The sequence below is a fragment of the Ahaetulla prasina genome, chromosome 1, assembly GCF_028640845.1.
Source record: "Ahaetulla prasina isolate Xishuangbanna chromosome 1, ASM2864084v1, whole genome shotgun sequence".
In the NCBI taxonomy this organism is placed as follows: Eukaryota; Metazoa; Chordata; class Lepidosauria; order Squamata; family Colubridae; genus Ahaetulla; species Ahaetulla prasina.
Genome location: NC_080539.1, coordinates 237,818,866 through 237,846,271, shown reverse-complemented (window position 1 = coordinate 237,846,271; position 27,406 = coordinate 237,818,866). Strand labels below are relative to the sequence as shown.

General features: G+C 38.9%; 1 protein-coding gene across 1 annotated transcript in view; it reads left to right on the top strand.

Annotated features, from left to right (window-relative positions):
* Positions 1-27,406, top strand: part of THSD7B (thrombospondin type 1 domain containing 7B) — a 376,479-nt gene that overhangs the window by 41,718 nt on the left and 307,355 nt on the right. Inside the window, exons 5-6 of the mRNA XM_058193966.1 lie at positions 468-623; positions 2,487-2,684. Coding sequence (XP_058049949.1) covers positions 468-623; positions 2,487-2,684 — 354 coding nt within the window. The remainder of the gene's footprint in view (positions 1-467; positions 624-2,486; positions 2,685-27,406) is intronic.

Genomic DNA, 27,406 nt, shown 5'->3' with positions numbered 1-27,406 from the left:
TTCTAGTGGTATCTTCTGAGGAAATAAGAGAGCTCCATGGTGAAGGCTGGCAGAGATGGAACAGCAACACTTGTAATCAAGACAGTAATATATCAAAAAGGAAAACAATGAGACAAGAGGTCAAGATTACAGGCAGGTTCATGGGAAAGAATTGTGATGAATGGTGTCCTGAACTGTGGATCTAATAAAATAATTTCTTCATAAGAGTAGGTACTGTGATCCTGATCAGAATATTTTTTTTAAAAAAAACCAACCGAGTAATTAAAGTAGATAACTTAAGTATAATGTGAGAAATTTCATTTCTTCTGATTATTAGACTATTGTTAGCTTGAACTCAAGTGTACCTTTGGTTGCTGTGCTGAGTATATGCCCATAGTAATGCATTTGAATTCGGAAACACACAGTGATTTAAAGGAATAAGCTACACAATTTCTTTTTCCATTTATGTTTTTTTCCCCCCTCTTAAGTGACTAGACCGGCGGAAAAGACACTTTGCCTTTCTCCTGTTCCTCCTGCTTCTCAACTGTGTAGCATTCCGTGTCCTCCTGATTGCGTGGTTTCTTCCTGGTCAGCATGGGGCCCTTGCGTTCATGAAGACTGCCAAGAAATTCAAGGAAGAAAAGGTGAATTTGAATATAAGTTTCAACATAATGTAGGGCAGTGATGGCTAACCTTTTCTGCACTGAGTGTCCAAAGTGCATGTGTGCATGTGTGACTGCGCATGCACCTGAACCCCCAAACTGCAATGCACACATGGCCCCTCCCCCATGCACCCCACCCCCATGCATGTGTGTGCAGCCTCACCGCATGTACCCCGCTTCCCCACACGTGTGCACGGCCCCCTGCACACACCCCGCTTCCAGTGCAAGCAAGGCAGAGACCCAAAGACCAGCTGGTTGGTGGGAGGTGCACGCGCATGCATGGCCACAGAGAGGACACTGCGTGCCACCTCTGGCACACGTGCCATAGGTTCACCATCATGGATGTAGGGTATTTCTTCAACCTGATGCTCTGCAGATGTACTGGATAATACTTCCTTTCAGTTTCCCCTGATACGTTTGACTTTTTATTCCCTTTATAAAGTGTGCTTCTTTACCATGTGTCTTAGTTTTTAGCAAACCATAGTTATTTTGCAAATCAGAATCATAATCCATGATTAAATTTAGTCCTACTTGGGTGTTTAACTTACCCTATTTTTTGTTTCATAAGAAAGCAGTCCGAGTTTGCACTTACTAACTACCCAGTCCCCTCTACTTTCTGTATAGCTCTGCTATTTAAAAATTAGGATTAGGAGTGTCTTGAGTGTGTGTGTCAAAGTGGACGAGAGGGTGGATATGGCATCAGATTGCAAGTCCCATTCCTTTCGAAGGTATGCAATTTTGATGCAATACCAAAGGGGTGGTAGTTCATATTGCTGTGTTCACCTGAATCTTACCTGCTTTGACCTTTTTCTTTAGACACCACTGCCTCAAAGGTCTACTAAAGCATGGGGACCCCAAAGTCATGAAATGAGTCCAGAAAACATATGAGAATGAGTTTCTGATTAAAACTAATGTACTGACAGAACAGAATATTTGTACTTCAGAGTTGAACTGTGGGGGCCTTGGTGCTCTCTGAGCTTGGTGGTTTTCTTGCAGACATTTCATTATCCAGCTCGGTAACATTATCAGTGCTAGGGGAGAACTCCGCTATCCTCTAGCACTGATCATGTTACCTAGTTTGGTAACAAAGCTAATGTGCTTTATGCCAAATTGTGATTTGCATGTGATTATTGAAGAATTCATGCACATAAGCTCCCTTCCACCTATTTAACAAATGTGGATTTATTTTTTTAAAAATGGATTTCTTTAAACATCAACTCTGCCGCTACTCTGATATACCAATGGTATATGTTTGCATAAAGAAACCAGTAAAGTTATAAGTGGGAGTAAGATTGTTCAGCCACACATTTCCCCAGGAATTGAATATTATATGAAAAGAGTTCTATTATGTATAGTTTGTTATTCAGCAAGTTAAATAGTCTTTTTCATAACAATGCAAATATGTAGACATAATGGAGAAGCAGTCATGTTCACCGGCAAGTCTATCCTTCTTCCCACATTCCCTCAATACAAATGTGGCACATGCTAATGTGTAATTTCCTGCATCAGAAAGAGCGAGGAAGAATTGGAAAGTGGGAAAAATACATAATCAGTCTTCTTCTCTAAAGTGCACAAGCATGATTTGATCTTCTTTACGACATGTGATGTAACCCGAGAGATTTTTAATAGCACCTTCTTGTCATTTCATTGTAAATATGCAAGGCAGCTTAAAAGTTAGCAGAGCTGTCTAGCCCAAAACAATGAGCTAGAACTCTGAGAAAATGTGTTTCTTACCTCTATTGTATTTGTTCATCTTCAAGATGGGTTGATAGTTGGAAGTTATTCAGTATTGTTTCTTCCCTCTGATTTTAGCTATTTGCCTCCCCCCCCCTCCTCTCCTCTTAGGTTTCAAAATGAGGCACAGATATATTGTTGTGGATTCCATTGGTAATTCTGAGAACTGCCCACATTTGATAGAGGCTATTCCGTGTGACAATCCAATGTGTTATGGCTGGAGCATTTCAGAAGGAAACTGTTTCCCTTATAATGGAATATGTGGACAAGGAAACCGTGTGTTGTATGCCCAATGCAAGAACAACAATGGTATGTAGCTGAAATATATTTTATTTAAATATATTCTACACTGTGGGGTCCTTGATTCTCTCTTAGCTTGGTTGTTTCCTTGCTAACATTTCAGTACCAAACTAGGTAACACCATCAGTGCTAACATCATCAAAGCTGCATTAATATTCAATATGTTTTATACTGTCTGTCTCCTAGAAAGAACGCATGATGTACATCTTAAGTTCGGATGTGGATTTTACTAAAGTTTGTGGCTTTATTTTGCACCACACTTTGTCTTGTGAAAGCAGGTTGCTTAATAATTTAATCAGTTCTTTCTAGCACATCATTCTACCCTCTTTGTGGACTTCCACAAAACCTTAATTGCCTCAGTATAAGAAAAAGAGAAATCCCCGCAGTGAAAATTTCAGGGCTGAGGCCTAGTTTTCAGTGGGTTGCCGCAGGGATTTAGCGCCACATGTGTAAACGATAGTTATATTGGCCTCAGGCAGGAGGTGTTTGGGGGAGATTGGACACTACTGGGCTACAAGTAGAATTTCGGCAGTGGAAAAAAAAGCATGCTGGAGATAAAATCCTTGATTGTATTTGTGTAAACAAAGCCACATAAGGTAGCACAACGCCAAGGAAAGAAAGTTGCTCTTATCCAATGCATTACAATACGGTGCCAAGGCTCCTGGGCTTCATTGGATTTGGAAAGAAAAGCAAATATTATCAATTTGTGGCTCCAGCTTATTGTGGTCAGCCTTATGATGTGCAGCATAAAAGCCTAAATCTTGCTGGATTAGTTTGTAGGCTCCCGTAGTTCAGTTTACTACACCACTTTTTAGCAAATGGGATGGCATGGGGGCAGATCTTTCTCATAGTTTCATTTTATAGTTTTCGTTGTTCATTTGTGTTCATTTTGGTTTTTGGATTTTTAGGAAGCTTACACTATAGGGAGGTATAAGTGCCCCCCCCAAAAAGCCCTCTAAAGTAGGTCGTTATTTTTGTGTTGCCCAAGTACTTTACCACTAGCAGGGTTTCAGATCTTAGCAGGTGTTAGTAAGACATGTTCCATCTCTTACTAAAGAATCTAGTAGAAATAAAGTTGACTTTGTCTCACTGACACTATAAGATCTATAGTTCTGAGAGTGACAATCCTGTTTTAAATAATAATTTTACAATTAAAAATATAAAAAGTAATACAAACTAAAAAAAATTAAGAGTAAAAAGAATAAATAAAAAGTGCAGAAAAAAAGAAAAAAAGTATAGCAAAAATAATAATAATAAAGAAATAACTTCTCCCTCCATCACAGCAAGGATAAACAATTTGAGTAATTTATCACCTTATCTTTAAATACAACAAATTATCTCTTCTTCCCATATTTCATCTCTTATTTATAAACAAATCCTTAAAGCCTGGATGTTCAGTCTTGGTCAGCAAAACTCCGTTAAGAGTTACCAGAGATAACGTCATATCTATTTTAACTGTGATAAATAGCTTTAAATAGATAAATAAAGGTACCTTATATTCCCTTTACATTAATAATATTAATCTTTAAACTCTTTAAATAATGTCCTAGAACTTGATTTCTTTTCTTTTTCTTTTTCTCTTATCATAAAATCTTTGAAAACTTTAACTGGTCATTTTTGTAAATCCAATGTAGAATAATTATCCAAATCACTCTTTTGATTTGTTATTTATATATCCCTTTTAATTAATAAGACATTATTCTTGTAGACTGTCATTTTAAAATCCACTTTCAAATCAGTCTCAGTCTTGTCTGGTAGAACTTGCTCCTCTTCCATAACAACTTGTAAACACAACCTACCTATAATTCTTTCACACATGTTGGCACAAGAAAGATGTTCCCCAGCTTAGAAATAATTGGGGAACCCGGACTTATAGAATAACAGAGTTGGAAGGGACCTTAGAGGTCTTCTAGTCCAACCCTCTGCTTAGGCAGGAAACCCTACACCACTTCAGACAAATGGTTATCCAACATCTTCTTAAAAACGTACAGTGTTGGAGCATTCACAACTTCTGGAGGAAAGTTGTTCCACTTTTTAATTGTTTTAACTGTCAGGAAATTTCTCCTTAGTTCTAAGTTGCTTCTCTCCTTGATTAGTTCCCACCCATTGCTTCTTGTCCTGCCCTCAGGTGCTTTGGAGAGAGCTTGACTCCCTCTTTTTTATGGCAGCCCCTGAGATATTGGAACACTGCATTCTTAAAATTATTTAGTTCATGGTTTACAAATATTCTTCAATCTGTCCAAAGTTAAATTATTTTAAATTTAAATCAAATTTCAGTGTTCTTCCCGTTTAATTGTAATATTTAGTCCTTTCTAATTCTCAGCAAATTTTTTGTCTATGTATGCTATATTACAGTTGTGATCTTGATTGAAATCCCTTAATTCCCAGTTGTTCATCTCACAAGTTGACTACAAAAAAATACCACCACCACCAAACTCCATTCCTGCAGTCTACTCATAAGGAGAAGCTGTCAAAAGTACACATGGGCGCAATCTCCCCTTTTTTGGTGGAGACTTCATCTGCCACAATTTGCTGTCTGGCCACCCGTCTCCGCTGCATTGTCATCCTCCTTTGGGATGCCTAGTTTGCATTTCTCCTCATTAGAAGTCTGAGAGTGACAATCCTCTGAGTGTAAACAGAATTATCCCTCAGTTATATTTATAATAGAGCATCAAGAGAAAATTCTTTTTGTGACAGCGGTGTGATTTCTTTTCAAGAATGTATAACCTTCCTCAAAAAGGTACATCAACATTTGCATTCCTTTCTAACCGTAGCCAATATATGCAGACACAAGATTTAGTTCAAGGTTTTATGACTCATTGCTGAATAGTTCGTCACATAATCTAAACTGGGAAAGTGGTTTTAGTGCTCTCTCCAAACCATATTGTATAATTGGAATGGAATGGAATGGAATAGAATAGAATAGAATAGAATAGAATAGAATAGAATAGAATAGAATAGAATAGAATACTTTATTCGGTCAAGTATGATTAGACACACAAATAATTTGTCTCTGGTGCAGAAGCTCTCAGTGTGCATGCAAAGCAAAAGCATAATAATAATCATACCACCAATAAGAGGAGGTAGTAAAGTAGAATAGTTTACTTCTGCTATACAACATGCGTAAATGTTCTTAGATATAACTAGTATTGTGAGAATTACTGTATTTTTCAGAGTATAAGATGCACCGGAGCATAAGATGCACCTTAGCTTTTGGGGAGGAAAATAAGAAAAAAGCTGATTGGCAGGTGAATTGGCCTCCCAGAATACCCCCAAATCAGCTGTTCCCAGAGGTGAATTTTAGTAACAGATTCCTTGGTTGTGAGCTCTGTGCCTTGCTTTTTTTTTTTCCCCTGAAACTTCTGAAACACTGTTTCAGAAAAAAACTTTTTTCTGCCTCTGAAAGCCCCCGAAACAGTGCTTCGGAAAAAAAGCCTCTGAAGCTCTGTTTCTGAGGCTTTTTTTCTGAAGCTCTGTTTGGGGGCTTCTTTTCTGAAGCTTCATTTCTGATGCTATTTTGAGCCTCTGAAACCTCCATTTGTGAAGCTGGATGGGGCTACATTCAGAGTATAAGGCACACCCAGATTTTCATCCTCGTTTTTTGGGGGAAAAGATATGTCTTATACGCCGAAAAATATGGTAGGTGTTCAGTAGAGTAATGGCACAAGGGGAAAAAACTATCCCTGTGTCTAGTTGTTTTGGCATGCAATGCCTTATAGTGGTGTCCTGAGGAGAGGAGTTGAAACAGTTTGTGTTGTAACTATTGGTTTTCCATTTTAGAAGGATAGCTCACACCATAATTTCCTCCTTTGAATTACATAGGAAACAATGTTTTACACCAATGGTATCAAACTCAATTTCATTGAGGGCCGCATCACGATTATGTTTGACCTCAGGGGCCCGGGTGGGCGTAGCCCGGGTGGGTGTGGCCAGCTTGACATCACTCATGTCTGTGGTGGCCTGAGCACTCTGCCACTGAAAATGGGCTCCCGAGCTCCGTTTTCAGCTGTAACAGCATCCTGCCACCCTCTGCCAATGAAAACAGAGGTCTGTTTTCACTGGGAGAGGGCGGCAGGAGGCTGTCACAGCCAAAGACAGCCTGCAAGAGCCATACGTGGCCCTCCCAAGCTCCATTATTGCTGGCAGAAGGCACTGCGAGCCGGTTCTTTGCTGTTTCTAGGGCGGCCCTTGGGCCAGATCTAAGCACCCCGTGGGCCGAATCCAGTCCCCGGGCCTTGAGTTTGACACCCCTGTTTTACACAGGCTTTTAATCTGAGAGGAAGTGGGAATATATGGACATGAGCTGGGTCACTAATTTTTTATCCACTGAAATCCACACTACTAATTTTCCAGGGCTGCCTCTAAAACCAAGGAGAATAGAAATCTTTTAAATGAACAGAATTTTCCCTTTTTGATTTTGGTAAGCATCATGCTTCAAATGCTCGCATGCACTCGCCCTCCTTCCTCCCTCTCTCCCCCTCCCTCCCTCCCTCCCTCCCTCCCTCTCTCTCTCTTTCTCTCTCTCTGTTTCTTCTTGCAATCTCATTACAACATTTTTTTAAAAAAAAATAAGGAATGTGATTCGTGTTCCCAGATTCTGATGATGTGTAAATGAAAACATTTTGCTGAGTAACATGATATTTACATTGCAGCGTTTCAGACCCAGAGGATGTTCAATTTCCAGCCCATTAATAATGAATGAGGCACATTTTCATGCAAAGTTTACTAACATGTTGCGGTGACTGTTTTCCTTGGTACAGTCTGAACCTATCCCAGAACTTAATTATTTTTGATGGAGTGACTATTGTCAGATCACAAGATTGTTTTCCGAAGAGCCTATTCTCCTGCTTTTAATCAAATGAATGATACATGAATGATACTAATCTTATCCTCACTAAATCAGAAACGTGCAGTGTCTTGGTGTAAACATGGCACTGGAAATATTTCCAAGAAGAAACAAGTGAGACTGATTATCAGACTGGCAAAATTACTATGGGAACTGTGAATCATTCTCTTCTTATTCCACTTTTCTCTGTTTTCAACAGTGCTGTATTAATCAGAGCTTCATTTACTTTACAGCGCCAGCCATTTAAATCAGAATATATAAGGAGTTTATTCTGCTAGGTTAATAGATTGCTGTGGACTTCTCCATGAGTCCCAGCAAAGCTTCGTCACAGCAAAAAAAAAAAAAATCTAAAAAGTGGATGTTGCCATAGGTGGAGGTTTGATTTCTGTGTGGTGGTTGAATGTTCCTTGAGAATGTTGTACTTGAGAAAGAAATTTTGCTGGAAGGTATCAAGAAACATATGCAGTATGTTCTCAGTAACAACAAGAAAAAAAATGTAAACCATTATTCTTTTGGGCTCAGGATAAAATTTGAACATAAAGACCAACATTAATTCCTAAACTGGATCTTATCACAGACTGAGTGCTCCTGGAAACAAAAATACAGAAAATGGATTTCATATATGCACTGGTCTTTTGGAATGAAAACTTATTATTAAGCAAGTGGGGTGTACTGAACCCCTTTATAATTTACAAAATAGCCGATATTTTACCTAATAAAGTTTCTTTTTTTTTTTGTTCCTTCCTCTTTTACGAATCCTATCTTGGATGTACAATATTTTCCAGGAATGTTTATATTATATTAATCTTGTTTGGATAATAAAAATTATACTAAAATGTATATCTATAAAATATTTTCCCCATTTCTTTTATTGTCAGTCATTTCTAGAAATGGATCTATTGGAATTATTGGCACTAATACCAGTGTTGAATGGATTTTATAGCTTGGCTTTTTTCCCTTGGTTCTTGGGAAAACATTTTTGTGGAAATCTTGAAATCTTGAGTACACTCAATTCAGGGACCCTGGTAGGTAGTATTATATTAGCCTGTTTCATTTTTACTTTCCTAATGTAAAACATATTACCTTGTAAGTTAGGTTAGGCTAAGAGATTGGGATGATATCATTAATGAATGGGAATTATATGCCATATAACTTCATTGTCTTCCAGTTTATGTCAGTTGATGGAATTTCTTTTTTTTTAATGAAAAAAGTTTTTTTCCCTCTCACTCTCTGAACAAGTCTGACAGGTATTGTCAGCTTGATGTAATTGCATTGTACCGTGTACAATTGTAATGTCCTCCACTTCTGTTTTTTTTTTTTTAAAAAAGTTAGACTTATTTTTGATCCTGTTACGTGTACTGTGCTTTAAAAAGCAGCTGGTAGCTTTTAACTGCTAGAGGAGAGATAGAGTGATAAATTCCTTCTCATGCAAATAACCATGACTTGAGATTCTGACATTAAGACTCAGCATCTCTGGCTGGGAAAGTTAAGCCTGACATGGATACTTAATTTAAGTCTCTCCATTTCTAGTCCTCCTGCTAAGTCCTCCTAGCAGTAGCACCAAAAACTGGAGCCCTTCTCTGTTTTTAATTGGCTGTGGTGTTCCTGACTGAAACTATATTAGGATATTAGATATGGGTCAAATTGCAAGTGACCTGCATCTGCCCATCACCGATAACAACCCTGTTGCGGTATCCCACGTTTTCTCATAAGGCTGCCAACAGCATCATAATAATACTAAGTGACCCAGGCAAGAATTTTGTGATTCCCTCTGAAACGTGGAAGTCACTTGTCTAACAGCCACATCTTGTGAAATTAAATGCAACATTTTGGTTGCTATGATGGTCACATACCTACATCTATAATATACTCTCGTACATATGTTTGCATTTCTTTTAAAAAGATAAAGTGGAGTTTACTTCCTTTCAAGGTTGCTGTTTTTGTCAGGGAAAGTTGTTGATTGAGACAACACACGTTTGTTCTGGGGTATCATTTCCTGGTGTGCAAAATGCCTTCAGAAAACTATTCACATCATTGTGAATAGGTATTATATTTTCAGCATCAACATTTATTTTGCTTTCACATATACCTCTATGGAATTTCAGGGTGGCCTTTGCATCTAATGGCAACCAGGTTTTTTCTTCCAGACTTGAAATGTTTCTCAGCCTTTTATTCTGTAATGGAATAGCAGATTTTTATGAAGGCAGACAGGCAGACAAGTAATTTCCTTGACATCTTTTGCCCTCAAAACATGGTCTTACTGTGTACTGCTAAGTTTGAGTTCTCATACAAATTTCAAATAGTGAATCATTCTGGTACCTTTCTTCTTTAATAGATACTTGTTATTGTTCTTGATAGTTAGGTAAGAAATGTTGAATATAAGTTTGGATGGATGGTTAGCTATTTTATTGCTGTCCAAGGTCAGGATTATAAAAAGAAAAGAAGATTTCAAGCACAACCAAACAAGCATATGAACGAAACATTAAAATTTAAATGTGAGAGTCTGATTTTGCAGCCATTCTTCTCTTCTATCAAGGGTTGTGCAAAAGACTTCTTGATTTTCTTTAAGATGCTTTTAGATATATTTGGGGTTGGTTTTTTTTGCTAACTTACCCAAATTTGGAAAGAATACAGAATAAAATCATTATGGACCATTCAAAGTTACAACAGCACAGAAAAAGTGACTTATGACCGCTTTTCACACTTAACAGTGGTTGCAGTGTCCCCATGAACATGTGATCAATATTTGCCACAGCCCCCAGTTGCCTGTTGCACCCCCCACACCCCCTCCTCACAATTGTCTCTGCCTGCCACCACTACCTGGCACCCCCCCCAAGCCACACTGGGATCACTTCTGCATACTACAGCTGCCAGTTGCCTGGTGTACTCCCCCACACCCCTACTCATGGCTGCTTCTGCACAGTACCGCTGCCTGCCACATACCCCAAGCCCCACTGGGATTGCTTCTGCACGCCACTGCCACCAGTTGCCTGGTGCATCTCCCCCTGTCCCCCCAAGTGTGATCACTTCCACACACACCCACCACCAATTGTCTGGCGCACCCCATGGACCCTATGATTGCTTCTGCATGCCACTGCTGCCTGGCGCCTCCATGTGCCCACAGAATCATTTCTGCATGTCACCACTGCCAGTTGCCTAGCGCATGCCCCTGAATGGCCCCTGCAATGGTGAGCTTCCCCCCCACAGCCTGCCACTGATCAGTCGCTGCCACCTGCTTCCATTGGCTTCCATTGGCTGGTGGCTTCTTGTCCCAAGCAGCCAAAAACCTGGGTCAAACAGTGTCTGAGCAAATAGGCAGGGATGAAGGGTGAGGGACGGAAGGACAGGGGGCCCTTGGCCATGTAGAATGGCCAGGGGAGGGGCAGCAGAGGAGGAAATCTGGCTGTAAATCTGCTGAGGCAGGTGGCTGGGGACAACGGAAGCATAACCAATGGTGGGTGACTAAAAGTCCCATTCCATTTGGGACGTTTGCTCCGGCTAGGAGCAACTAAGCAGCTTATACCCCAATCAATATTTCTTTAGTCTCATGGCAGTTTGTCAGAGAAGTTTTGAAGCGTATAAAAACAGTTTTACATTTTTTTTAACCTCTCAGTGTGAATTATTTATGGTAGGTTAACTGGTAGAATTTCCTACAGATTGGTCCGGGGAAACTTTTGTTCTGCTGAAAACTAGTGGCGCCAAATGGGCCTGTGCCCCTGAATGAGGACAATTATCTGTTGCTGGATAATTTCCAGGATTTCATGCAAAGTGGTAGAGCTGCATTTGATAATTCAGCTAGGAGAAGGAAGCAAATTGAGAGATTTGCAAGCTGAAACAAGGCATCAGTAGAGTTCATGAATGCCTATCAGATTTTTCAATTATACGGCAGAGGTGTTGAGTGGAATGATGGGATCAATTTCAAGAAGGGTCTTGCTGATGAGCTGATTTAGTAAGATTAGGCACACCAGAATATTTGGAAGGAGTCTTTCATTGTGTTTTAGGTTTTTTGTTTTGTTTTGTTAATTGATGGGTGATTGGAAGAGTTGAAGTATATCGGAAATAATAAAGGGAGGGGATTTTATAATCTCTCTTCATCTTCTCCCCACCTCTGGTAGCCTCCTTCCATACCACACTGCTGGAGAATCCATTCAAGTAGAAGCAGCAAAAAGAAAAAAGAAAAAAGAAAGCCTTTATCTGCAACAGAGAAACAGAAAAAAGAGAAACCTGGGTACCTGTGAAATTGCAAACCAATGGCCACAAGTCTGAAATTGCTCCAAAGCCCTATCCTCAGTAAACTTTGCAGAGTCGCCTCTCAAGATCCAGCAGGATGGCTAGTGGAGAGAGTGGGGAAGCAGTCAAACAATTAAGAAAGCCTCAGGCAGTTAAGAACAGGAGAGTGCATGCCACTTTCTCTGTTATTCTTTGTTCAACTTCAGCTCTGGTAGATATGGATGGTACAGCCAATTCAGTAAATAAAACTGCATTGCAACACTTCAAACTGCCCACACAGTTATGAGAAGAAAAAAAACCCCTCTTCTTGTGAAAATGATTGACAGGTGGAAAGCCTGAGTGTTGATTTGTTCTATGACCCATTTGTCTGGATGTAGTATTCTCGGAGGTTTTCTCCAAAATCATAGTTCTAAGTGTCCATTTTCTATCTGCAGTCTCTCTCTGTGAGTGAGATAGTCAGCCTCCAAATATGATAAATAATATTTTCTTCAGAGTTCATTTTTTTGTATCTGTCGAGCGTCACAGAGAAACCTGTCTGCATAGAGGTAGTCCTCGACTTACGACCACAACTGAGCCCCAGATCAGGGGAGGGTTCTAAATTTTTTTACTACCTTTCTGTGGGCATGGCTTATTTTGTGGGCATGACTTGATGGTCATGTGACAGTGGATGTGGCTTGAGGGTCATGTGACTGGATAGGCGTGGCCAACTCAATGTCACTCACATCAAGGGGTGTCTCACCTGGCCCCTCCCCTCCCAGCCATTCCTTGTCACACCCAACCTCAATGTATCTATAGTTCTTTAAAATGTTGTTCACCTTTTTTTCAACTTGATTACCTACATACTATAGATGCACTTTCATGGACCATTGAAAGGAGGAAATGGCTCACATGCTTTGCCCAAGAGTGTGATAGGCAACAGGGGCTGCCAGAAAGGGGGGGGGGCAATGTATTTTCCAAAGCACCAGAAGGCAAAACAAGAAGCAATGGATGGAAACTGAACAAAGAGGGAATAACCTAAAACTAAGGAGAAACGTCCTGACAGTGTGAACCAATATAGGTGCAGAAATATTTCAGTCATAATTTCACATATAAAATAGCCATTCGTGTAATACAACCTGCATATTGTTCAAAACAGTCATTAGTATTACAGCTAATGTTTGACAGCAAGCCTAAAAGTCACAGATTACAAGAGTACTTCTTTCTCTGTATATATACAAAACATCACATACCAGGAATAGCATATTAAGATGGACTTATGCAGTGATGGGTTTTAAATTTTTTTACTACTGGTTCTGTGGGTGTGGCTTGGTGGGTGTGGCGTGGCGTGGCAGGCATGACAGGGGAAGGATACTGCAAAATCCCCCTTCCCTCCCACCCCACTAACCTGCTCTGGGAAGGAATTAAATTCCCCCCTCTTCATTTACCCAAATAAAATATTACTCATAAGAAAAGGCTCCCAGAAAAGGAAGGAAAAATCAAGCTGCTAACAAGGAACCTGCGTGATATTTATTCCACATTCCTGCCAGCAGCATAAAGGAAACTTTGTAAGAAGAAAACAGCTACCGGTGCTTAGAGATAATAGAAAGTGGAAGCCGGAAGTTCGGCTCCATTTACAAGCAGGCAGAAAACTCATTCAAGACAGGATATTTCACAATGGAAATCACCCAAATCTTTTTAGAACACAAATCCCATATTACACAAGCCCCAAAACTTCAAAAACATAGAACCATACAAGAATCCCTCCTCTTATCCAGTTTGTTGTTCAGCCGACCCAGAAACGAACTGCTTCTGCAAGTAGCCTTCTCCTTCCAGCAGTTGTGTCAATTTAAAGTGACGGTGTCTCCCACCACCTATCTTCTTCTTTGCCAAGTGATCTCCTGGCTGAGAAGCAAGTCCTGATTTTTTCATTCTAGCTGATCAGTTGGGAAGCTTCTTGGCTTTTCAATTTAAAGCGACGGTATCTTGGTTTTTTTTTCTTTTCTTTTGTAAAGGGAGCCCTGCTTTTTTCCTTCTAGCCGATCAACTGGGAGTTGGGAGACAGCGAATAGATTGGGGGCCGGCCCAGGCAGAGGTGGTATTTACCGGTTCTCCGAACTACTCAAAATTTTTACTACCGGTTCGCAAGAACCAGGGAAAACCGGTAGCAACCACCACTGCCCCAGATTTATGTTGTTAAGCGAGACAGTTGTTTAGTGAGTTTTGCCTCATTTGCCTCATCTTGGTGCAGTTGATAATTGAATCACTGCAATTGATAAGTTAGTTACACGGTTGTTAAATGAATCTGACCTCCCCATTGACGTTGGTTGTCAGAAGACAAAAGGTGATCACATGACCCCAGAACACTGCAAACTTTATAACTATGAATCAGTTGCCCAGTGTCCTAATTTTAATCCCGTGACCATGGGGATGCTGCAGCAGTCCATATGGAAAACGTTCGTAAATCACTTTTTTCAGTATCATTGTAATGTCCGATGGTCATAAAATGAATGGTTGTAAGTCGAGGACTACCTGCAATTCTAATTTTTGTAGACATATACACGTTACAGCACCTTAATGGCCTTCATTACTATCCTACTAAGAGTTTGTTTGTGGCATATGATTGTTGATAGTTATCTCCAAAAAAACAAACTATCCACCATTTCAATATCTCTTGTAAATTGTAGGATTGGTTGCTAATCCTGTTGTTATTCATTTAGACTTCTTTTATGATCCCATTTTACACCATGCTCCCGGACTGTATCAGTTGCTAACTCTACATCATTAGAGATTGCATATCATTTGCAATTTTTGCTATCAGAATAGTGTAATCTGCATGCAGTAGATTATTCAAACCTAATCATTTAGGTTTTTCATTCTTCTCACCATCCAATCCAGCCTTTTTTAAAACTTTTTTTGTAGAGGGAAGCAGAGATAGTGAAATAATGCAAGGGCTGTTAACTATGGACCGAATTCAGTAAATAAAATTGGGCGTTTGGATTTGTGTACTCATTTGTGGAAATATAGAACATAAATTCTGGGTTAAAACCTCAATAAGAGATGCAGGTGTCTGAGTCGGTAACTGTGCAAGTACTGTGAAACATCATTCATGCCAGCAGGGCTGCACAAATATCTGGATTTGAAAAGCAAAAATGGTTTGGGAGAATTCATGGACATGTTCATCTCATCTTTCAGAAGTTGTATCGCTTCCTGAATTTATACTATGTGATCCTCTGAAAAACCTGTATTTCCTTTTAAGATGATATAGACAGATGTGACTTAATTCCACATGTTTTCCAAATCATCTTTTACCCTCTGAATCTGCCACCCTGAGTCATTTTGCCAAACGAGTAGCTGTCTAAATTGAACAAATAAATGAACAAATGAATATAAAAGAAAGAAAGAAAGAGAATCTGGATCTGTGCCATAAGGCACAGCACCCAGTGAAAAGATCTCTCTAATTCAAATGGTAATTCATATCATGCATCAGATGGAAACCTTTTAAAATCCATTTCAAAACCCACTATTGTTCAATCAATCAAAATTTATCTGTGGTCCAAGATCAAACACAATAAAAGACCAGTAAACGATACAATAATTACTGTATAAAAGGGAATTTTAAAATTGTGAGAAAATCCTAAAGCAATTAGTAACTAACAGATTGTCAGGAGCAAATAACCAGGTGCATTCACTGAGTTCAAAGCACTGAAGAGTTTTTTATTATTGCTACCTGTACATAAGAATCTAGTCAATTAATGGTCAAAGCTAAATTAGTGCTTGATAATGGCCAGGGTTGAAATGCTCCCAGTTTGGACGGGATTACGCGATCCTGTAGCAATGGGAGCAGGTAGTTTGGAGAACCGGTAGCAAAAATCCCTGCCCCCCCACCACCACCCATGCCTCGCTGTTCCTCTTCTCTGTCCCTGAAGTGCTCGGTGGTGATATAGCTGCAAACGGCCTTAAATGACTGCCATGGCACTTCAAAGGGCCGCACTACAGCTGATCAGCGCTGTAGGCAGCTAGTAGACCGGGGCCTCTGTTTTTAAAGAAGGTAGACCGGGGCCTCTCAATAAAAGGCAATTGGTAGACTGAAGCCTCTATTTTTAAAGAAGGTAGACCGGTGCCTCCCAAGTTTTGTATACTTTATTATTTTTATTATTTATTATTATTGACCATGCCCATTCAGTCACCTGACCACCAAGCCACACCCACCAATTAAGCCATGCCCACAGAACTGGTAGGGAAAATTTTTAGATTTCATCCCTGATAATGGCCAATGGAAGACTAGACTGGGATCTCTTGTGGCAATGCAATGACTCTACACTGATAACATGTTTAACTCTGCCTTCTAGCTCAGCCTGCTCTTCTCCCACTCAGTTAATATCATGAATACAGTTTCTAACAGCCAGTTTCTAACATACCAGACAGTTTCTAACAGCTACAGCTATTGATAAGAATTTTGGAACCTTTTTAGAGGTTTCTGAAGAGTTTTATTTATTTTTATTTATTTATTTAATTTTGTCATAACAATATACACAAGCATAACAAGCATAACACAAAAGATTATATAATATATAAACATATATATGAGGAGAATCACAGTACTATAATTATATATATATATATATATATATTTATATATATATATATATATATATATATATATATATATATATATATATATATATATAGGAAGAAACAATAGGACAGGAACGGTAGGCATATTTGTGCTCTTATGCACGCCCCTTAGAGTTGTCACTCTTCATCTCTGATACTTACATATCTACTAGTTGTTGCTTTAATAAGTAGTACCCTACCTTTGGTATAAAGTGGAACATGTGAGATGTTATAGAAATATCTATAAAATTATTAAAATTAAAAATTAAGATTGCCAGAAGAAATATGAACAGCTTCAGATATGCAGATAATACCACTCTAATGGCAGAAAGTGAAGAAGAACTGAAGAGCCTGTTGATACGGGTGAAGGAGGAGAGTGGAAAGTTGGCTTGAAATTCAACATTAAGAAAACTAAAATCATGGCATCCGGCCCTCTCAATTCTTGGCAGATGGAGAAGAAAGGAAGGTAGTGACAGATTTTATTTTCCTGGGCTCCAAGATCACCACAGATGGGGACTACAGCCAAGAAATTAAAAGATGCTTGATCCTGGGGTGGAAAGCTGTAGCAAATCTAGACAGCATACTAAAAAGCAGAGACATCACCCTGCTAACAAAAATGTCAAGGCTATGGTTTTCCCAATTACAATGTATGGCTGTGAAAGTTGGACTATAAGGAAGGCTGAGCGCCAAAGTATTGAGGCCTTTGAACTATGGTGCTAGAGAAGACTCCTGCGAGTCCCTTGGACTGCAAGGCGATCAAACTGGTCAGTCCTAGAGGAGATCAACCCTGACTGCTCTTTAGAAGGCCAGATCCTGAAGATGAAACTCAAATACTTTGGCCACTTAATGAGAAGGAAGGACTCACTGGAGAAGAGCCTAATTCTGGGAAAGATTGAGGGCAAAAGAAGAATGGAATGACAGAGAATGAGGTGGCTGGATGGAGTTACTGAAGCAGCAAGCATGAGATTAAATGGACTCCAGAGGATGGTAGAGGACAGGAAGGCCTGAGGAAGGTTGTCCATGGAGTCATGATGGGTCAGACACGACTTTGCAACTAACAACAACAGTAACAACAACAACAACAACAACAACAAATATCTACAGGCAGACTTGGAAGGAGCATAGTTATGCTGTAAAAGGGAGGGAGGCTTTGGCTCTGTCATTTTGGATAGCCAAATTCCAAATTCTATATTTTAATTTAGCCAGGTTTTACCAATCCACAGCAGGTAATGCTGAAAAGGTTAGACTATATAGTACGCCAAATTGTAATTAATCTCTTCATAGATTGGAAGAGAACCTATCTAGCAAGGTGAGAAGGACAATTCCCTCACTATGATCTGCTGGAGGTCAGACCTTTGTTGTTTTGTGTTTGTGGCCCAATGCATATATGTGGGAACCCTGTGCTAAATCATTCATAGGTAACCTGACGGTTTCATGCATAGCAGAGCAGTTCCGCCCGTTTTTGCACGTTTCCTAGAGTTATGGATTCAGCGAAGAAGATGGGACACCTGAATTTACTTTACTTTCTCAATTCTTTGTTGGTTTGCAAATTATCTTTGCAAGCATAATTATGGTGACATTAGAGATTTCACCTGTTGCTATTTTCCTTTCTTTTCTCTCCTAAAGGTTTGACTAGGAAAGCTGGAGACAAAGATTTCTAATTATACAGGATAAATTTGTTTTGGTTAGTACTCAGTTGATTATGAGTTAATGTGATGTGTTTTGGCTTAACAAACCAAAGAGCTTGGGTTTGGGATGTTAATTATTATTATTTTTTTTATTTTAATTATTTGCGAGACAGCCGGGATGGTTGTCACATGCTCTGTGATCTGCAATGATGGCCAGTTAGCTTCTAAGTTTAATTCAGTACAAGGTGCTGGTTGTAGTCTCAAAACCCTTCATGAAATGAACCAGGGGTTTCCTGAGGGACCAGTTACATCATTTTCTGGGTTCTGTCTGCTCAGGAATGCAATCTAGTCGGACTCTTTCTGACTTTGAAATATCATTCTTCAAAGATTAAATTGGTAGCGGATCTGTTAGCTATTTGTAAGAAGTTAAAGAGGACTTTAACAGTAACTGGATCTGTGGATCAGGAGGTAGGGCTGAGCCCATACTTTGATTATGTTTTGGGATTTAGTGGATCTCTTTCTTTACTCTGACTGCTGTTTCTATATATGCTGTTTTTCTGGTTTATTTTTACGCTTTTATATTTTTCTTTTAATACTGTTAGCTACCCAGAGTCATGAGTCTGAGATGATTGTGTATATCTAAATTAAAATCTTTATCATCAATACCCTCTAAAAAATTCATTTAGGCAGTATTGGTATAGTGGTTAAGACATCAGGTTAGAAATCAGGAGACTGTGAGTTCTAATCCATAGGAGCAAGAAAGAGTATTAGGTATGTTCACTCCCTTGAGTTACTTACAAAGAAATAAAGGCAGGATAAACAAAAAACATAATAAAATTTTTAAAAAGTTAAACTCCATACAAAGAACATTGTCTTCTTATTAGCTAATCTTGGGAAAGCTACAAAGGACTGCACTCGTACTTTCCTGGCTATCAAATGTGTTCTGCATAGCTAACTCAGATTTCATTTACTTCTTCATATTTCTGTCTTAAGAAAAAAATAACAGAGCATTCCATAACCTTAAGAAACCAGATTCCATTGTTAACTGTGTGGCTTAATCTGCAATACCTTTCCATTTTCTTTATATCCCTCTAAAGTATTCTTGCTTTGCAAGGTCAGATTCCACTATGAATCCAATTTTAGCTGTATTAAGGGGCTATATGTCTGAATAAACAAATGTCGAACTCTAATGAATGTGCTGAAATTCTAATGTGGCTTTCAAAAAGTGGCTTTCCTTAAAGCAGTTAGGTAAGGTTTTTTTTCCTCCCTCTGATGGAAAAACTTACAGAAGAATGATGTGTTTATTTCTTGAAACAGGAGGGAAGCAATTGATTGCAAGAGACTGAATGATGCATCTTCTGCCTACAGATATCCAGTGAATTGGACCTGATTAACCTAATTTAGCAGAATACTCACCAGAGAAAAGAAATTTACACATCAGCTGAATTATTTAACTAAGATTGATCTAATTGTATTAGGCTAGAAAGGCCTTTAAGAGTATTCTCCTGTTTTTTTTAAAAAAAATTATATTTGAAACTATATATACTGCCTCAGTGACAAGATAAAAAACAACTTTCCCCCTTGGAAAACCTTAGCTTATTTATTTAGCCTTTCAGCCACTTCTGTCTCAAATGCTCACCAGTGGGTTAGCAACAGTTTCTCATAGAAGAGAAAGATCCTTACAAAAGCAGAGAAAAGCCATTTTTATGATGCATTGGCAACATGGGAGGAAATATACTGATGGTCTTTTTTTTATGTTTTGTGCATGCCTAAATTGGTGGTTTTGAGACTTGGAGGCTGTGTTAATACAATGGATTGCTTGGACTCTGGTGTCGGGCAAGATGACCAACTCCAGAAAATTCAGGGAAAAGAGGAGTTTTTTTAATTAAATTTATTCACGGCCCAACTCATTTCCAAAGTTGTTAGTGACTGGTTTCCCCTGACTCTGCTGAGCTGGTAAGCAAATAGTTCCCAGCATGAAGAGGACTAGGTCATATCTGCATGCTGGTAGGAATATCTTTACCTGTAAATAAAAAAGTAGATAATGCTAATTTAGCTTCATGGCCAGTTCATTCTATTTATTATTTTTCATGGAAATGTCTTAAATCAGGGGTCTCCAACCTTGGTCCCTTTAAGACTTGTGGACTTCAACTCCCAGAGTCCCTCAGCCAGCAAAGACTCTGGGAGTTGAAGTCCACAACTCTTAAAGGGACCAAGGTTGGAGACCCCAGTCTTAAATAATCCTTATAAAAATCATAAATGTTGGTAAGCTCTTATTAGAACCCTAATAAGAAAAACAACAACAACAATCAACCTTCTATAAAAGTATTCTCATTTCTGTTCTGACTAGATAGATGGAGCCATTATTGTCATGGCTTATTTGCTCTTGCCAGCAATTCCATAACAATTTCTGGGGCTTCCTGTATATCTTAGAATAGACAGTACATCTTGGATAGTTTACAGTCTTATGATACAATATGCTCTCCATTCAAAGGAAGAAATATGGTTAAGGTAGGATAGTGAGTGAGGAACTCTGGAAAACAACCAGTTCTAAAGAATGCTTTTTAAATAGCTGTATGGTGAAATGTACTGATATCTGTAATATGATGGTGATTCATAATATCTTTTTTTCTACTAGATTTTTTTAGTTATACTGATTATAGGAACTAATCATCCCAAGCAACATGAATCTTGGGCCCTTTTTAATTTCCCTTATATAAGAGATATCAATCATCGCAGGTTGAACTGCAAGAGAGAAAATACAGATGGTTTATTTGGTCTTCTACTTTTCCTCATAAGCATATTGTACATAATATCCTCAATAAGGTTATGCAGCAATTTGAGAATGGAAATTAATACATTTTCATTCAAAATTTGAAAGGATATTTGTCTATTACTTATTTAGGTTTCAGTCTTGCTAAATTATATTATGCAAAGTTGATGCCAAAGTTTAATTGCCTTTTGGGTAGTTATCTGGTAGTGCTGCTATAACTACTGAGTGAATGAATGCATTCATCAGTCTACAGTACTTGAAGAAAACTCCTACCAAGCCATAAAAAAATAGATTCAGATTGCAATTCATGATGCAAAAAAAGGCTATTGCGATGGAAGATAAACTTGAGTGCTTTGGGCAGCAATTTTCTTGATGTTCATTTAGTTGTCTGGAAATAAAATTAGAGTTGAAACATTAGAATTGTTGAGAGCCGAGAAAGTCAGATTGAGAGAGATATTAAATCTATTAATTATTAGTGTTCATTTGTATCAGTCTGCACAATACACATGTGTGGGGAGGCTGCATTCAAATGCCAGGATAAACCACAATTGATCACATAAGGAACGAGCTGCAGAGAGTTTCTGTTTCATCCATTCATCATCTTCTGATGGTGGTAACCATCTTCTGAAGTTGGTAACAAGATGACACTTCTGAGTTAATTTTTATGTTAGCTAGTAGATTGTACCATCTGAATTCAACAAATAGTTAACTGCAATTGAGATTAAATAGTGGCCTTTTTCTACATATCATTTTTCTGCATATCCTGCATATTTTTCTGCATATTCTGCATAGTTGCATGCTCAGCAGCGTCCGAGCGGGTGGGCGGAGCCTCCCACCGCCACCGCTACCGGTTCGCCTGATCCAGGACAAACCAGTAGCAACCCACCACTGATTTGTAGAATTTATCTTCATTTTTAATGGTTATTTCTTTTAAAAAGATAGTACAGAAAACATGAAATATGTTAATTGATCACACCTAAAAATTATCTATCTCCAAACACATCCCTGTATTATAATTCTGACTATTGGACATGTTTAGAAATTATATTGGATGATATATTTATACTGTATTCTCAAGCTATAATTATATTGCTTGGAGATTTTAATGCTAAATTAGGTCCATCTTTGCATAAGTTTGCTCAAAAGAAAGGATTCCCAAAGGAATTTCTTGATAATCATCCTCAGTGGTTTTCTAGAGACAACAAAAGTAATACTGAGACATCTATCTTTCTGTTACCTTAGATTGAGTCAGGTAATGATAACCTTCATAAACCTCTATTATGTAAATTATTCTATAGCAAGAAATAAAATTAAAAAGAAAGATGACTTGGGGATCATAAACAACTTCAATAAACCTCTAAATGACTAATCAGACAAAAGACATTTTGAGGTATAAATTGGTGGAAAATTGCTAGTCTAAGAATTGAGAATTCAAAAATAGTGTTTGCAAAATTTTCTAAAATGAAGTGCCTTTCAGATTCCTCTTCATTCATGGAAGCTCCAAGTTTTCTATTATAAAATTAAGGGTCTAGAAACATTATATGAGGGTGATGTAAGTCGAGGACTACCTGTATCACATTTTAAGTACCGAGAATTCCCTAGGTTAATTAGTATCTTGAATTGATGAGCTATTGTGATGTTCCTGAAACACCTTCTCAGAGCTGATGCCTTCATGGTAGTCAATAATCATGCCTCCAGTTCACCAGTTTGGAAATGGCCATCAGTGACATCAATCTTCTTTTTTCCTTTCTACTCTACAAGAATATCCTTTGTTGGGATAGACAGAGGATCATTTCCTAATTTAATGACGTGACAGCCTTTCCCATTTATTCAAAATCTCAGAATATTACATAGAAGAATGTGGTAGGTGATAGCAAAACTATCTGTCTCTTTTGTAAAGTTGAGCAGCTGTTTTTGCTTAATAAAAGTAAGCAAAGAGAAAATCAAATGCTGCTTTTAAAGGTTAATATTAAAGAGCCATTATGAAGTTATGGTACCTTATTTTTACCATTCATGTCAAGTGAAAATTGAACTATTATTTTTCAGGAGGGAGTTATAGGTAGTCCTCGACATAACAATTCATTTAGTGACCATGCAAAGTTACAACGGCAGTGAAAAAGTGACATGATCATTTTTCACGCTTACAACTGTTGCAGCATCCCCATGGTCATGTGATCAAAATTCAGGGACTTGGCAACTGGCAGGTAATTATGGCAGTTGCACTATCCCGAGAGTTGGATCAATTAAAACATATCCCGGGGTTATTTGATCACCTTTTGTGACCTTCCCAGCTGGTTTCTGACAAGCAAAGTCAATGGGGGGACCAGTTTTGCTTAATGACCGCATGATTCATTTAACAAGGCCATCTAATTTGCAGTAGGAACTAGGCAATAACTCGCTTAACAACTGTGGGGAAAAAAGTCAAAAAAATGAGGCAAAACTCACTTAACAACTGCCTTGCTTAGCAACGGAAATTTTGGGCTCAGTTGGGGTCATGAGTCAAAGACTATCTGTACTTTGATCCTGACAAAATTAGAAGATAAAAGCTTAAAAATATATTTGAGAATTTCCATACTGATGCATTCTCCATTCACAGCCAAAAGGAGAAAAAGAGGGAGATTGAATGTTGTCGTTTTGAATTACTGATCATTTCTTATTCAATGAAAAGAAAGATTTTTTAGTACCACTGCATTGTATTAATTGGCTGGTAAAGTTACTTTCACCAATATGTAGATTGCAATTAAAACAGATTAAACACAGTAATTAAAAACAGTATTTTGTTGGCCATATAACTTTTAGAAACTTGGCTGTTACTACAATGATATTTTGATGCGGGGAAGAGTGCAAAGGAAGAGTTGGATCAATTAAAACATTGTAGTCTCACACCACAAGCCTTGTCCCTTTGTACATGTGTTGTGAAGAGTGCAGCTTATGACCCAATGTCAGAAGACTGCTTTTGTCATTCTGCGGATGCTTTTACTGTGATGCACAATTCAAGGCTTTCTTTCATCTGATGGAAATAGTTCTCCTCCGGGAACAGGGAAACAACCCCCCCCCCACCTTTCAAACTAATCTAATTTCCATGAAGTGGTTCAGCTTATTTCATTCCTTAGCTGTATTACAATAATACAATTGGATGTTTTTGGTATAATTGGCCTTTCCACGATCTCTGTCTTAAGTGTTGCTTACCAAATGCATAGCATTCCCTATTGACATGACCATGATGTCAAACTTATTTCTAAATGTTTGCATCTCTTTACCACTTCAGCGCATCATGAAATTCCCACTGATACAGGTAGTCCTTGCTTATTGACTGCCTTGTTTAGAGACCGTTCAAAGTTATGACAACGTAAAAAATACAGTCTTTGCAACAAATCCTCCCATTTATGACCACAGCATTGTCCCTTGGTCACATATCACCATTTGGGCACTTTGCAACCGGCCCACATTTAAGATTGTTGCAGCACCCCACTTCTTTGGCAGGAGTACATAATATAAAGTTGTGAGAAATAAATTTCAGCAGCAGTCACTTGAGTGCTTTTCCAGACCCATCGACTTGCATGGTGGAGGAAGAAAAGACCTCCCTTCTCTGTTTTTAAGGCAGCCTTCTGTGGGCTCATTTAGATTTTAAGATTACCTTCTGATGGCAGAAACTTCCCAAATCCAGGAAGCTAAAGCGGATGCTGTAACATATATATCCCCATATGCTAGAGCTAGACTGATGCTGGGCAACCTCACAGAAAAAGCAAAGACCAGATGATCATCTGAACCAATATGAAGGTCTCTGTCTCCCATATCAGGATTTGGGCTTGACCAATGAAGAGAAAGGAAGTGCAAGGAAAGTACATTATAAGCAAACATGTTGCAGAACAGTTATTAATTGTGGGGTACATCTGTTAGGACAAAGTATTGGTAAGCCATTCTTCTCAAGGAAATAACTTTGCTGGTATCTTTCTATTTGGTAATGGTAAGATTGAGTAAGCACTGGAGTACCTTCACTAGTACACCCCTTTCCTAAGAATGAGGAGAATAGAAATAGCAACAGTACTTACATGCAGTTCCATAGTTCTTTACATCAGGGGTCTCCAACCTTGGTCCCTTTAAGACTTGTGAACTTCAACTCCCAGAGTTCCTCAGCCAGCTTTGCTGAAGTTGAAGTCCACAAGTCTTAAAGGGACCAAGGTTGGAGACCCCTGCTTTACATCACTCTCTGAACAGTTTACAAATGTCAGCATATTGCCCCCAACAATGGCTCCTCATTTTACTGACCTTGGAAGGCTAAATTAACCTTGAGCTGGTCAGGATTGAACTCCTGGCAATGGGCAGAGTTCGCCTGCAATACTGCATTCTAACCACTGTGCCACCAGGGCTCACCACTGGTTAAAAGCATTCATCTCCAAAGGCAGGAAAGAGAGGACTGAGGGAGATGTTTCGATGGTCAGAAGATAGAATAGACCTGTTAAGGATAGATTCTTCAACTTTTAACTATGGGAACATACAGGAAATATTAGAAATATTAGATCAGTGTTTCCCTTTCCATTTCACTTTTCTTTTTCTCTTATAAGGTGCTCAGATCCATCTAATGCTTGCTTGGTTGTACAAATTCATGTTATGGAGATGAGTTACACTTGAATAGCAGAGCTCTTCTTCTGCATGTATAAATATCTGATGTAGACTCTGGAAACTCCAACTCAAGCTGGAACACGTTCCTTTGTGCAATTCTAGAAAAAGACTGGGGGTCAGTAAAATAATAGCTCTGAGCTAGAGGTTCTGATCAACTTTCATGTAGGTTCCTATGTTTATCTATGAGACAGACTAGATTAAAAAAAAATAAAGGATAAACACACAAATATGGAATGTAATATTTGACAAATACAAAACTGAAAACTGGGGCATTCGTGGGGAAGAAGGTCACTCATGATTTAATAGCCTCCTGTAGTGTATTCTAGGGACGCGGTGGCTCAGGGGCTACGACATTGAGCTTGTCGATCGGCAGCTCAGCGGTTCAAATCCCTAGTGCTGCTTTGTAACGCGGTGAGCGCCCATTACTTATCCCAGCTTCTGCCAACCTAGCCGTTTCGAAAGCATGTAAAAATGCAAGTAGAAAAAATAGGGACCACCTTTGGTAGGAAGGTAACAGCGTTCCGTGCGCCTTTGGTGTTGAGTCATGCCGGCCACATGACCACGGAGACGTTTTCGGACAGCGCTGGCTCTTCAGCTTTGAAACAGAGATGAGCACCGCCCCCTAGAGTCGGCAACGACCTTTACCTTTACCTAGTGTATTCTGTGCAAGGCTCCTTCTGAACATCACTCTGCAAGCTACAACTGGTCCAGAATGCAGTGGTTTGATTACCAGTTTGGGTAATCTCATGCTGAGTTTAGAACTCTGTTCTGCAAGCTGCAAGGAATTCCACCCTGTGTGGAATTCAAGGTTCTTGATTGTCACTTACAGGCCCTTCATAGCATGGAGTGAGTTATCTGTGGGACTAAAGCTCTCCCTGGTTGTTTCTATCCATTTATCAGATCTGACAAGAAGGGCACACGCTGGATCCCCTCGGTGAAAGAAGGCCATCTAACTTGCAGTAGGAATTAGGCCTTTTATGTATTATCCGCTGTCCTTTCAAACATCCTATTTCCTGAAGTTAGGTTGTCCCTGACCACGCTGGCCTTTTACAAAGTGCCTTCAGTGAACTGGTGCTCTAGGAAATGGGGGTCAGGAGGTTAGGTGGCTGTGATGTGCATTGTTACTGTTGAGTGTTTATTGGCTTTGTTTTCAGCAGCTGTGGTATGTTTTTACGGTTTTGTCGATATTGGTACTTGTAGTGTGTCTGATGGACTGTTAGCTGCCCAGAGTCAACTTCTTAGAGAAGGGTGGCCTTATAAATCGATGTAATAAATAAATAATAAAATAAGCCTAGCATCTTTCTTAGCTCGATCTAGAAGTATTTCCATTCTCTTTTTCCTCCACTTCCCCTGGGCATGATTTTTGCAGTCAGTAGAACTCAAGAAACTGCTTTAGTCAGAGGTTAAGATGTTCGGCTGTCTACAAAAAAGGGAATTTGAGATGCTGTTAGCCTTACGTTCTTCAGAGGCCATACAGTCCACGTCCAGCTGGAATTCTAACACCGGGCATAGAAAAGCCGAGCCCACAGAGTGATCATGTATAATGCTGTGACTTTGTCAGTCCTGAAAAAGAGGCTTTACACCATGAGACGGTTGGAAACCTTAGCCGTCAAAGATTAATCATGCTGTAGTTTAGTACTTACTTTCTCCTTTACAGCTTTATTTATACGGTATCTGGCTTCTTACATGAACAAGTTGGTATGGCTTTTATGCTACAAATTACGATATACGTCAGCTGGAAATATTTTGATTTATTTGTTATGCATTAATATGAATTTTTTTCCCAACTAAGAGGGAGAAATGAAAATCCATACTTGGGCATTATTTGATATTTGAGAAATTTAGACATAACAAAAAGACAAGTTCATCATATAAGATGTAATTTTTTTAAAAAAATTAGAAGCTTAAATAGATAATATGATACATCTTGTAGCCTTTCCACATGTCCGAAAACATGAACGGTCCAGAGCTGCTAGCTTCTTAAAATGAGCTCATGAATTTTTGAGTCGCAGTAATAATTTATTCAATATGTAGCACA